Source organism: Coffea arabica, chromosome 4c (genome assembly GCF_036785885.1).
Source record: "Coffea arabica cultivar ET-39 chromosome 4c, Coffea Arabica ET-39 HiFi, whole genome shotgun sequence".
NCBI classification, from domain to species: Eukaryota; Viridiplantae; Streptophyta; class Magnoliopsida; order Gentianales; family Rubiaceae; genus Coffea; species Coffea arabica.
Genome location: NC_092316.1, coordinates 11,591,628 through 11,606,322, shown reverse-complemented (window position 1 = coordinate 11,606,322; position 14,695 = coordinate 11,591,628). Strand labels below are relative to the sequence as shown.

The window sequence follows — 14,695 nt, the reverse complement described above, 5'->3', positions numbered from 1 at the left end:
ATCAAGTTGAAGAAAGAAAAAATGCGCAAAAATGGAGAAAATGATAACGCTTCTTGCCATTTTGCTCCATGTTATTTATAGCAGTACTTTTATCATATTCAATCAGGGAAAAAGGAATGTTTGCTGAAATTGAACTAAACATCAGTTATAAATAGTTTGAAGTAGATTGGTGTATATTTACTTATTCACGTAGTAATGACATTAATGTGTTATAAAAGGAAACCTAGGACAAAAGTATCACTGGATTTCATCATTATCATTATCATTATCATTACTATATAAAATGTATGAATTTTAGCATTAGAGAGTGTAAGCACTTTTTTATTTTAATTTTTGTTATCACCAAATTACCCTTATGTTTTTTAATTAAAATTATTGCATTTCAATGTGATACTAATTAAAAGAAATAAAACGCTCCAATTGATTACATTTCGATAGTATTGGTGATTATAATTAAAAATTGCTCATTAAAAACTATTTACCTACCCTTGAACTTCATCTCCAATTATTATACTTGTATCAAAATTTCTTAATCAAAGTATGAAAATTTTCTCATTAGTCATTAGTTGAGATTGTACAAAAAAAAAAATCAATGTAAAAAAGTAGATACTCTCTAAAAAAAACAGAGAGAAATATACAAGAAGAAGAATGCCCTTATTCATCTATATATCTTTATACAAATTTCACAATTATGCACTTTATACCAATGGGATAATATTCGAAACCTCCCTTGAGGTTTCTCTTAATATCACTTGAAACCCTGAGGTTTTAGAAGTATCACTTACCTTCCCTAATACTTGACACACTATATATCACTGTGCGAAAATTAATTTTGCACTGCCTGTAGGTGTTACCGTTTCATCTGCGTTTCAAAAATCGTCATTCAATTGCTACCCACCCGTAATACTAACTCAGCAGCCACCCAGCTCTATCGAATCATACCCAACTACGACTCTGTGCAAATTAATGTTGCACTGGCAATATATTGAATTCTATTAAGTTGGCAATAACTTTGGCAAATAGGTTACAGCCCATCCTAGGAGTGGCCACGATTCAGATTTAAATCGAAACCAGATCAGAATTGATTCGACGGATTGTTGAACCGAAATCGAAACCAAATTTTGGACATCAAAATTGGAACTATAATTGTGGCTAAAGGTTTAGATTTAGGTTCATCAAAATTCTTAATCGGAACCAGAATCGAAATAGATGGTTTACAGCCCATTTAAACCTTCTAAAAAAATATTTGCCACCTAAACATATTTAACCAGATTATGATTTAATATCAATAGTCAACATCTACTACCAATAGCTCTAGTTCTAACCCAACAACTCATTGTCCTATTCCATTAATAAGTTTATACCCCATGACTAATCTAAATCTAAGATGAATCTAATCTAATCAATAACAAAATATTTTTTTTCATAAAATCTGCATAATTTTTTCTTTTTCTTGCACATGATGATATAATAAGTTTTTTTTTTGTTTTTACATTCATTATCATATTTTTTTAGAATCAATTTTATACCAACAAGTGTTTAAATATAACAAAAAGAATCGGAACCGTAACTGAAATTGTAGGTTCAAGAAACGTAGTCATAACTACTCTTTTGAGAACTGATTTATGTTCTATCTTTCGAAAGAATCAAAACCGTCAATTTTGAAACTGGAATCGATGGTTTCGAAACAGTGGCGATGTCTAACGCACCTATCCTTCTCTTATTCGGTCAATATCGAATTCAAATCGACCTCGAACTAATCAAGTCGAGTTTGAGCTCAAAAACATTAAGCTCGTAGGCTCACGAGCTCGATTATATATATATATATTTTTTTTTATTTTTTATTTTAATAGTAAAATTACATATATATCTCTAATATTTTATTATTTGTTAAGAAAAAAATTATTTTATTCATTTTTAAAAATAAAATAATTATTATTAATTTTTTTTAATTCGAGTTCGAGTTTCATAAAATTAACTGGAGGCTCGACTCGATTAGACCAAAACTCGACTTTACTCGGTTCGTTTGCATCCCTAACCCTATCTCATGTTACCGTGTTACTCGGTTGTTTTTTATAGGGAAAATCACCAATTTAGTCCTCAAACTATTTCACTTAAACCGATTTGATCCCTTAATATTTTATCGCATGAATTAAGTCCCTTAACTAAAATTCTTGTGCCAATTGAGGACCTATACGGTGTCGCCACCAAAAACACATATTTCTGTATACAATTCAACGGAGCAGGGGCTTTTTTCGAAGTAAAAAGACACCTGTTGTATAGGCTACTGATTAAAAAGGCACGTGTTTCTAGAGTAGCTTGATTCTCATCTCGGAAAGTGTGCCGATATTTTAGGAAACTAAACTTGCGATTGCAAATGAAATTAGCCCACTAGCTATTGGACAGCCGCTCACAAGGATGTAGGATGTATATGTTTTGATCTTTGTAGTATTTAGACCTGATACGTGGCAAAACAGGTACTCCATTATAGTTTCCTTAAGTTCATAAAATCCAGATGTTTAATTGCTACCACAATAACAAAGCAAACTTCACTGAGGCATTTCATCGAACACCTTTGCCGCATTTAATCATTACTAGCAATTTTAATCGATTTGGACCCTGAGGATTTCACCTCCTCACTTCCCTTAAAAAAGGTCCCATACGGCGATGTTTATGAGGGTTCCAGGGCCGGCGACGTTGCTCAAAAAATCACACTACCCGTGTAAACTGTACCATTGATTATTATGAAAGCTACAGTAACTGTAAGAGAAGTCAATAATGCAGATGGCAAGATAAATGATGGAGGCGTGTAAGGTTGGTTTCCTGGCTCCGAATCTGATTTTAAGATTAGAAATAACATATTCACCACACAAGTTTTCCAATCACAGAAGAAATACATATTCACTAGGAAGGAAACGGTCGTAAACTTCGCTAGGAAGGAAATGAAGGGGATAAAGATGGTGGTTGGTGATGAACTGATGATGATGTTTTACTAATTTTCCCAGTAAGATTTTTTATTTTTATTTTTTTTTGGTTAACAAAAATCCCTCCCGAAAGAGTAGGAAAAGGACAGAGCTTTTTGAGTTCAGAAATATTCTAGGAGATTTTGTTTGGATTGACCGATTCTAATGGGAATTGGGGAATTTCCGATTTCTTTGCATTTGTCAGTGCTGTTTGGGTGGTCCAAGAGCTACAGAGATTTGTTGCAGAAAAAAGGTTGAAGCCGAGCGAGACAGAAAGGAAAGAGAAGAGGAAGAGGATTATGGGGCTAAAGAGTGAGTAATTGAGACGGCGTACATATATAGGAGGAAAGTGAATACGGAGATGGGTTGTGTAACGGATGTTGAAACGCATACAATGAGCTGAGCAGAGAAGCCGTGGAAGGGCGTGAGCTTGGGAAACATTGAGCTGAGCAGAGAAGCCGTGGAAGACGGTGCTGTAGGTGTGGACAAGAAGAGGAGGGGAGTGCTAGCAGCAGCGGTGGAATCATGAGATGAGCGGAGAGAGGTGAGGGATGACTCATACCAGTGCTGGTGAGTGGGGAAGATGGAAGAGATGGCCATTTAATTTAACTGCTACTAGCATTTAGGGAGGAGGAAGAGAATGGCGGAAGAGGGGTGGATTTTTTGTTACGCAGTACACTGGAACTCCTCACTACACTGAGTTTTGAGCTGGGAAGAGTAGGAATAAACAGTGTCTTCCTCGTAGTAATCGTATTTTTTTACTTCCAAAAAAGCCCCTACCTCGCCGTTGAATTGTATACAGAAACATGTGTTTTTGGTGGCGACACCGTATAGGTCCTCAATTGGCACAAGAATTTTAGTTAAGGAACTTAATTCATGCGATAAAATATTAAGGAACCAAATCAGCTTAAGTAAAATAGTTTGACAACTAAATTGGCGATTTTCCCTTTTTTATATACCGAAAGTGTAAATAATGGAGACTTTGACCTTTCATCTTATGGCCTCGATTTCTCCTCCTGCATGTGTCACCGCCTGCAGCTGCCTCCTGCAAGCATTAACGCACCCTCGAGCGTTACTTTGTAGAATTAAATCATAGAAATATTTTAACTAATGTGCTATTTATAACTAACTAGACTTGTAAAACAAGAAACTATTATGTTAAGAAATTATCAAATAAAATATAAACTTTTAAATAATACAACTATTAAAAATTTAACTATAGATAAAACTATTAAATAATCAATTAAAACTTTTAGGTTTGGCTTGTTTGTCAACATATATAAACAAAATAAAAGTATGGGTGAACAAGAGCTATATGTTTTATCCTTAAGATGCCGGAGTACGGGTGGCTTAGTGGAAGAATATGTTTGTTTGCATAAGTGATTATATTTTTAAAAAAAAAAAAATTGGTTGTATCATAAATATGTATTTCAATCATCTTTTTATCTTTCTATGCACTTTTTTAGCTCACATTCATAATGTCAAAAAAACCACTATGATACTGCCACATCAAACAAGAGATGCCTGAGATGAACAATGACATGGAGTTTTCATCTAGGAGAAAAAGGAAAAAAATGGAATTCGCTTCAAGAAAAACTGAATAAATGTTCTTTTGTAACAAATGGAATTTCGCTTCTGCCAAAACTGAATAAATGTTCTTTTAGTTTCAACCAAGCAATAAATATTCTTTTGTCACTTATGTGAAGGTTGAATGTAAGTCTCAAAATGATTCACATTTTGTACTATATTTAGCAAAGATAGAATTAATATAAAACTAAGAAAAAAGAGCTGTGCTTGTATAGCTGATCACAAAGCAAAAGTGTCACGCTCCGAGTCCGCACGCGCCCGTTACATGACATCCGCCGTACTCCCAACTTCCGCTCAAGAATACAAGGCTACATTAACTAGTCTAACTTTAAAAGTACTAAATAATATAACTAACTAAAGTGCAGTACAAATCCCATATAAAAGGTAGTTTACTAATGTCCAAGACGTTCGTACATTTATTCTCTGATTGAAACAGCGGAAACAAAAGTAAAAGACTAACAACTAGAAGTAGCCAGCCTGCCAACTTCTATTCATCTAAAACTAATACAAATCATCCTCAAGATCTTCTACGTAAACCAATTCATACTCTTCAGAATCTGCAAAAATGGTAAAAAGTGGGTTGAGCGACAAGTTGCTCAGTAGGTAATATCTACCCCTCTGTTGAACCATGTACTCGTAACTTTATAGACACATATATATAAGTACAAATCAAATCATTTGTGCATATCACCTCCATAATTTTGAAAGTAACGTCATTTACAAAACAATCAGTAGTAACGAGTGGCAAGCAATTTAAAAACATCTTATTGATAAATGAACATGAAAAATCATAAAGTCTTAAATCATTTCGTCACAATTCATAAATCAATTCATATCAGTTCATGAGTCTCATCTCAGATCAGTTCATAAATCGTTCCATATCAGCTCATAACAAGTACATGCAATGACCGGCTACTGAGTACTCAGCCTAGAGATTAAACCCCTTCTAGGTGGGCGACCAATAGGTTTCATGACTACCTATTTGTCTCATTCGATAGATGGGTCAATCGGCCGGACTTTATACCAAGCTACTATAACCTTGTCAATCGGCCGGACTCTATACCAGGCTACCATGATCTTACCAATCGGCCGGACTTTATACCAGGCTATCATGGCGATTATATAGGATTATAGCCCCTACCGTCTATTCCATGACTGTTTTGAGCTTTATTTGTCAAAAATTCATTCCACACGTCGCATACATAGATCATTGATTTCATAAAAGATTCAGCTCGTTTGGTATATACTAACGTATCAAAACATTTCAAATAAGTCACATGGTCCATTTTTGTATAGAAAAAATATAACTTTCATAAATATCGAAGTAAAGCATTTCATCAAATACATTTCGAGTCAACACAACAAAATAGAATTGAAAACAAAAATTTCACTTTTGCACCTTTGAAATCTCAGAAGGATAAGTACCACCTACCTTTATTTAGCTGCTCGAGTGGAACTACGTTAGGTTCTTGTACCGTACCTATCAAATGCATAGGTTCCCTAATTTAGTTATTACTTTTTATAGATGCATAAATATACAAACTCTGAGTAAGCTGAAGATTCATGTCTATACCATTATACGAACCCTAATAGCATTTTCCTTAAATTGGACGATTCCTATTTTTTGGAAAATTTCCTAATTTGGAAAGTTTCTATTTTTAAAAAGTTTCTTTCTTTGGAAAGTGTTCATTTTGTAAAGTTTCCTAATTTAAAAGAACTTAAAAGAAAATAATTATTCGTAATCATGTTTATTATCCTGACTACTATCTCACTATGTTTATTTTTAATTTATAATTATTCATTATTATTATTATCGTCCTCGTCGTCGCTAATTTATTTTATTACCACTTATATATATATTAAATAGTTATTATTACCTTTCCCTTTATTTCCACTTTTATGCGTGTGTAGGTGTTATTATTATTTATGTATACATGTACATATATATATATATATCTATAGATATATTGACTTATTATCATTATTATTGTCTTAGTTTATTCTACTCGTATTATATTTTTATCTTCGTTTATATCCTTAATTTATTTTCTCCATGTCCATATTGTTATTATCCTTACTATTATTGTTTATTAATCATTATTTACTATTATTATTATGATTATGATTATGATTATTATTAATATTAGTGTTATCATCGGCTTTATTATTTACTATTATTATTATTATTATTATTATTATTATTATTATTATCATTATTATTATTATTTTAAACGTTTCGTTTAACAACTTAGAATTTATCTCACCTCATCTACATTAACCTCATAAGGCTAAATTAAGATATCCTAGATTTTTCTTTAAATATCTTAGACGTAATTAATTAAATATAAGTTTTACATGACCAATACTTCAATTCTAACAATTACTTTAAATTGGGTCCTGAATTTTAATACTCATGATAACCTATAAAAATGGACTAGTTATATTCAAAATTTATTTATTAAATATTTATTTATTTTATCTTATATTTGATTAACATCTAAATTATCCCTTTTTTCTCTTCGGGTCAGAGCCATGGTTGACCAGAAGGCCAACCATTTCTTTTTTCATAAGTCTGGCGACCCTTTGTTTTCATTGGTTGGCCAAAAAGGTGATGTAAGCAAATATATATATATAAGCAAATTATAATGGTGATGTAAGCAAATATATTTGGACAAATAACTTATAATCCAAACACACTTCTTATTTAACCAAAGGTTAAAATCGAACATCCTATTTCTACGAATCCACGTATGAATCTTTCTAAAAACATATATATATATATATATATATATATATCTACATATATATAAGAATCATACATATCCGTAAAATTCCTAAGGCAATTAATGCAACTACTAAAATTTAAAAGAGAAGTTTTTTGCGTGAACTCAAGACTTACAGGTTTAGGTGCCTAGTCGTTTGATCGATTGACGGTGTTGCTTGCTTCTCATTCCCTACTCTCTGACGGCTCTTGCTCTAGGGAGGCAGACGAAAGAAGGGTAAGGATGGTGTTATTTTTCTTTTTAGGGTTTCAATAAAATCTTAAACCTAGCACTATCTACTAGTAGGTGGATTGGATAAGAGTTTTAGTTTATTAGGAACCTTTATCCCATCCTACAGTTATTCTATTTTTATTTTTTTCTTTTACCTAGTAATTTTATCTTTTTAATTAATTGGGAAAATAAAATAATAAAACCAGTGCCAAAAATCATGGGTTTTACAAAAAGTAACAATTGCTTTATAAAATGGGAAATTTTATAGAAATGCATAGCAACTGTTTTGGCATTTTTCTCAATTTCTAATGCTAACAATAGTCTAAGGTATAATAAAAATTTGAGGATACGATTATATAAACAATAACAATACTTGAAAAATAAACATAAAATGAAAATCATGTGTTTGTTATAACAATGTATTCAGCACAAAATATCTTGGACAGTGAGAATATCCTTAACCTTGGAGGGAAGTGGGGGGTGAGGGAGCTGGTGTTATTACAAGACATACAGACAGTAAACCATATAGATTAGGGCAGTATCCCTCTCCTGTGTAAAAGGATTTCTCACCAAAAAAAAAAAGAAAAGATATGCTTCATCCCTTACATTTTAGGAAACAAAACTTTTTTTCTTTATTTTTAAAATAAAATAAATTAGTCCCTCACATTTAAAAAACGAAGCAAATTAATCCCAGAATGATATCCTGATATAGATTTCAAGGGTAAAATTGAAACATCAGTTTAACTTTAATCAAATCTAACTATATCTGATATGTATACGATATTAAGGCAATAGAAAAAGGAAAAAGATTAAAATTACAACATAAAAAAAACCTTCTCTCTTAAAAAATAAAATTTTTTTCAAAAACGTGATATTAAATTAACATCAAAAGAAAAAATTAAAATTACAACATCAAAAACAAACCATTCTCTCTAAAAAAGAAGAAAAATTTAAAAGTTATAACATCAAAAACAAACCCTTCACTCAAAAAAGTTTAAACAATTTTTGAATTATAAAATTTTGTAACTTAGGGGTTTTTTCCTTTTTATGTTGACCAATGTGATTGTCTCAAAAAATTTTAACTTTTTCTAGGTAGTATGTTATAATTTTTAATTTTTTTTACAGTGACTTAATGTCTTTTTGTAGTGACCTTCCAATTTTATATCTAAAATCTTTATTAAATTGTCAATCTGGGATTAATTTGCTTCGTTTTTAAAATGTATAGTTAATTGTGTATGTTAGAGATAAACAAATATTTTTTGTCAGTGCTAATATATAGTTAATTGTGTATGTTAAGGTGTCGTGGTTACGTGGCATATTTTATGCCAATGTACTGCAAAGGGATTTTGTGAGATTTTACATTATTGTCACTACAGACACTCCAAGCCATATATTTCGCCGATATTAGTGTGGGGCATTAATGAGGTCAGTTTTCCACTCTACCGCGGACCTGTAAAAGTGTCTTGGTCATGACTTGTGTAGTTAATTTATCAAGGAACACTTGCATAATAAGGAAGAGAAGTTAATGTATTTAGTCGCAGAGTAGTCTGTAGTTACTTTAGCAATTATAATTATGAGCTACAGCATTAGCCAACAGTTAATTTTAGATTTTTAAGGTGTAAGATGCAAGGCAATCATGCGTTGTGGTCTGGGTTATTTATTGTAATTTCGTATTGGTTTTTTTTTTCTAACTCCTAATTAACGAATTCTATTACCTAATTAAATCCTAATTAGTTAATTGGTGGTCCATCATTTCCAATACCGCGTTGAAGTCAAATCCGCGTATCAAAACAATTCCGCCTTCCACTCCACCATGTGAATCGAACTGCTTTGTTTTTTACTAAAACAATTGCGGGAAAATCGTCAATTTAATCCTCAAACTATTTCACTTAAGTCGATTTGATCCCTTAATATTTTATCGCAGGAATTAAGTTCATTAACTAAAATTCTTGTGCCAATTGAGAACCTATACGGTGTCGCCACCAAAAACACATATTTCTGTATACAATTCAACGGAGCAGGGGCTTTTTTCGAAGTAAAAAGACACCTGTTGTATAGGCTACTGATTAAAAAGGCACGTGTTTCTAGAGTAGCTTGATTCTCATCTCGGAAAGTGTGCCGATATTTTAGGAAACTAAACTTGCGATTGCAAATGAAATTAGCCCACTAGCTATTGGACAGCCGCTCACAAGGATGTAGGATGTATATGTTTTGATCTTTGTAGTATTTAGACCTGATACGTGGCAAAACAGGTACTCCATTATAGTTTCCTTAAGTTCATAAAATCCAGATGTTTAATTGCTACCACAATAACAAAGCAAACTTCACTGAGGCATTTCATCGAACACCTTTGCCGCATTTAATCATTACTAGCAATTTTAATCGATTTGGACCCTGAGGATTTCACCTCCTCACTTCCCTTAAAAAAGGTCCCATACGGCGATGTTTATGAGGGTTCCAGGGCCGGCGACGTTGCTCAAAAAATCACACTACCCGTGTAAACTGTACCATTGATTATTATGAAAGCTACAGTAACTGTAAGAGAAGTCAATAATGCAGATGGCAAGATAAATGATGGAGGCGTGTAAGGTTGGTTTCCTGGCTCCGAATCTGATTTTAAGATTAGAAATAACATATTCACCACACAAGTTTTCCAATCACAGAAGAAATACATATTCACTAGGAAGGAAACGGTCGTAAACTTCGCTAGGAAGGAAATGAAGGGGATAAAGATGGTGGTTGGTGATGAACTGATGATGATGTTTTACTAATTTTCCCAGTAAGATTTTTTATTTTTATTTTTTTTTGGTTAACAAAAATCCCTCCCGAAAGAGTAGGAAAAGGACAGAGCTTTTTGAGTTCAGAAATATTCTAGGAGATTTTGTTTGGATTGACCGATTCTAATGGGAATTGGGGAATTTCCGATTTCTTTGCATTTGTCAGTGCTGTTTGGGTGGTCCAAGAGCTACAGAGATTTGTTGCAGAAAAAAGGTTGAAGCCGAGCGAGACAGAAAGGAAAGAGAAGAGGAAGAGGATTATGGGGCTAAAGAGTGAGTAATTGAGACGGCGTACATATATAGGAGGAAAGTGAATACGGAGATGGGTTGTGTAACGGATGTTGAAACGCATACAATGAGCTGAGCAGAGAAGCCGTGGAAGGGCGTGAGCTTGGGAAACATTGAGCTGAGCAGAGAAGCCGTGGAAGACGGTGCTGTAGGTGTGGACAAGAAGAGGAGGGGAGTGCTAGCAGCAGCGGTGGAATCATGAGATGAGCGGAGAGAGGTGAGGGATGACTCATACCAGTGCTGGTGAGTGGGGAAGATGGAAGAGATGGCCATTTAATTTAACTGCTACTAGCATTTAGGGAGGAGGAAGAGAATGGCGGAAGAGGGGTGGATTTTTTGTTATGCAGTACACTGGAACTCCTCACTACACTGAGTTTTGAGCTGGGAAGAGTAGGAATAAACGGTGTCTTCCTCGTGTATTTTTTAACTTCCAAAAAAGCCCCTGCCTCGCCGTCGAATTGTATACAGAAACATGTGTTTGTTATGGCGACACCGATTGGCACAAGAATTTTAGTTAAAGGACTTAATTTATGCGATAAAATATTAAGGGACCAAATTGGCTTAAGTAAAATAGTTTGAGGACCAAATTGGCTTAAGTAAAATTGGCGATTTTCCCAAACAATTGCTCTTGCACAAGTCAATGAAGAATTAAGGATAAAACTCGAAGAGAAAATGAACCACGAGAATCCAATCTCTCTTCTGAGATCAGTTAAAACAACAGCTTGTTGAAAGCAAAGCTCGCTTCCGGCTTAACCAAGATGGCTGACCCTGTTATCTCTCTTGTTGTTGAGAGAACTGGCGATCTGCTGGTTCAAAAAATTGTTTTCCTGAAAGGTGTTCGAGGCCATGTTGAGAGACTTCAAAATGATCTGGTCCGGATGCGGTGTTTCCTGAAAGATGCTGATCAGAGGCAAGATGAAGATGCGAGGATCCGCAACTGGGTTTCTGAAATCAGAGCTGCGGCCTACGATGCGGAGGATATCATTGAGATCTTTGCCAGCAAACTTGAGTTCTTCACAAAGGACAAGGGACTCGTCACCAAATTGACGTATTATCCCTTGAAAATTGTGAACCTCTACAAGATAGGTAAAGAGATTGAATCCTTACGGATGAGGCTCAATGACATAGCTGACAGCCGCGAAGAGTATGGTATCAATAATCTTGGAGAGGGGATGACTACGCATGGGGAAGAGCTTCAACGGATCCGGCGATCCTCTCCTTTCAGCGAGGAAAAGGATGTAGTGGGCTTCGGGGAGATAACAAAATCGCTGGTGGCAGAACTTTTGAAAGAGGACAAAAACCGCCGTGTGGTTTCAATCGTCGGCATGGGAGGTGCTGGGAAGACAACTCTAGCCAAAAAAGTTTATAACCATGCTGACGTCAGGGCAAGATTCGACTGCCGTGCTTGGGTATGCGTCTCTTCAAGCTACAATCACAAAGAGACGCTAAGGACAATCATAAAGCAATTATATCCGATGACTAATGAACTACTTGACATGTTGGAAAAGATGCAAGAGCAGGACTTGGAACAAAGGCTCTATCAAGATCTACAAGATAAATGTTGTCTTGTGGTACTTGATGATGTATGGAAAGAAGAAGCGTGGGATTGTCTTGCTAAGGCCTTTCCTGATGTTAATACATCAAGTAGTAGACTGCTGCTTACAAGTCGCAATCGGGATGTTGCCCAACACGCAGATGCTCGTAGCAAACCACATGAGCTGAAAACTCTGGGGGAGGAAGACAGCTGGCAGTTGTTCCTCGGAAAGGCCTTAGACCATGGAGCTAATGTTGGGTGTCCTCGGGATTTGGAAGAAGTAGGCAGAGAGATTGTAAGGAGATGTGCTGGTCTGCCACTGGCCATCACAGTTGTAGGTGGGCTGCTACTGGGCAAGAAAGAGTTGAAGATTGAATGGGAGAAAGTTCTCAATAGTTTCAACACAAACCTATCAAAGAGCCAGAGTGGAGTATCAGCAATTCTGGAATTAAGTTATGCAGACCTTCCTCCCAATCTGAAATTTTGTTTTTTGTATTTGGGTTTGTTTCCCGAAGACTCCGTGATTTCTGTGCCCAAGTTGATCCATATGTGGGTTGCAGAGGGAATAATGCAGAAAAGAGATGCAAAAAATTTGGAGGAAACTGCAGCATATGATGTGGAACAACTTTTTAGCAGAAATATGGTCCAGGTGGCGGAAATGACTGTTGATGAGAGGATTAAAAGCTGCAGACTCCATGATTTGCTGCGAGACCTTGCAATCAGGAAGGCAGAGGATGAAAATTTTTTTCAGATCCATGGCACCAGAGATGATAAAATATCAGCCAAACCCAGGTACCTAGCTGTTCATAGTCTCTCTCTGGATAAAAATTATTTTGGGACTTCGACCCCTCCTCTCCGGTGTCTGCTTTTTTTCAATGTCCGCTATTACAGGAAAAACATTAGTCTTATCTTCAAAAGTTTCAGAAAGCTTAGGACACTGGACCTTGAGAATGTTAAGATGGGTTATAATTTGCCAAAAGGAATTGGTGAAATCAGGCTTCTAAGGTACCTCAATTTAAGAGGCACATACATTAGAAGGCTCCCTCATTCCGTCGGTTGCTTGCGAAACCTACAAACTCTTGACTTACGGACCTATGACACAGTGAGAGTTTCAAATTTCATTTGGAAGCTTGAAAGTTTACGGCATCTATATGCGCATGAGATGCTATGTGATGTGCCTCTTAAGATTGAAGGATTGAGAAATCTCCAGACTCTGTCAGGCATACGCTTTGAGGACGTTATGCACAATAACATGATAACTCTGACAAGTCTTCAGAAGCTGCGGATTCGGGTGGATGACAGGTCAAAGATAGACAAACTCTGCATGCATTTATCTGAGGTTGGAAGCCTAAAGGCGCTAGGTCTTTATCGTACTCCAGGAAGAGGGTGGCCACAATCTCTAGCTGGACTTTCTAAGCTCCATCATGTAACAGAGCTCCAGGTATCCGGGAGGGATTTGAGAATGCTGCGTCCTGATTTCCCTCCAAATCTCTCTCGCTTGTCTTTGAGATCCACGTCTCTCACGGATGACCCAATGCCAGCACTAGAGAAGTTGGGACAGCTGTCGTTCCTCAAACTGGAATCTACACATTGGGGACCACCGCATATGGTCATCTCTAGGCATGGGTTTCACCAATTGAAATTCCTTGAGCTCAGCCGCCTATATGCTTTGGATGAAATAAAGGTGGAGAAAGGTGCATTGCCACAGCTCCAATGCCTGAGGATCAAGTACTGCTTTGATTTAGAGAAGTTGCCGGAAGAGCTGAAGGACATATCTACTCTTGATACGCTTGAGCTTGTGGACATGCCAGAATATTTCATCAGTGGGCTTGATGCGGACCTGGTGTCCAGTGTCCCTAACCTCAGAATATTTGACTCGCCGGAGGAAAGAATGCAATAATTATTTCAAGTTTTTGTAAAGCGGACCTGGTATTTGTAATTCATACGGAGAATGGAAGCTATGTCGTGTAGTGATTAATGAAATTATTTCAAGTTTTTATCAAAATACATAAATAAAAAGAATAAAATGTTTCCGTATTTGTTTTCCCCAATTCACAAGCTTTTTAAGTCCTTTGTTTTTTTTTTTAATTATTTGAAATCTCACCCTTCAATGCTTGCTTTTTTAATTGTCTCACTATTAAACAAGGAATGACTCAAGTCTTCAGAGGGCCTCAAAAGTCTCGAAATCAATAAAAATATCTAGAGGTATTTTGTTGATTCTAAGTTTGCCAATGCTGTCCAAACTGAAAACAAGAGAATAAGGAAATAAAAGGCCCTATTCGTGTACTGGAAGAGAAAAAAAGAATGAAGTTGGCAAACAAATCTAAAGTTAGAATTGATTGGAATTCATCGCATGTAAAGTGTCGTCCGTCTGAAAGTGAGGATTGAACCATTATGGCTTTGGTGCGGTACGTTACCAAGCGGTGTAACTGACCAGAGGGGACTTTAATGTACCTTTCCTTTGAAAATTTCACCTTTTCTTTTCGACTTTTTTTTTGGGGGGGAAACTTGGATATAAGTTCTCTATGCATATAAGATGTTAAAAATTAAAAA

At 35.4% G+C, this 14,695-nt stretch overlaps 1 protein-coding gene across 1 annotated transcript; it reads left to right on the top strand.

The window, feature by feature from the left end:
• The first annotated feature begins 11,366 nt into the window (after positions 1-11,366).
• LOC113738974 (putative disease resistance RPP13-like protein 3) lies at positions 11,367-14,042 on the top strand. Its single transcript, XM_027266232.1, has one exon. The coding sequence runs from the start codon at positions 11,367-11,369 to the stop codon at positions 14,040-14,042; it is 2,676 nt and encodes an 891-aa protein (XP_027122033.1).
• Positions 14,043-14,695: the final 653 nt, after the last annotated feature.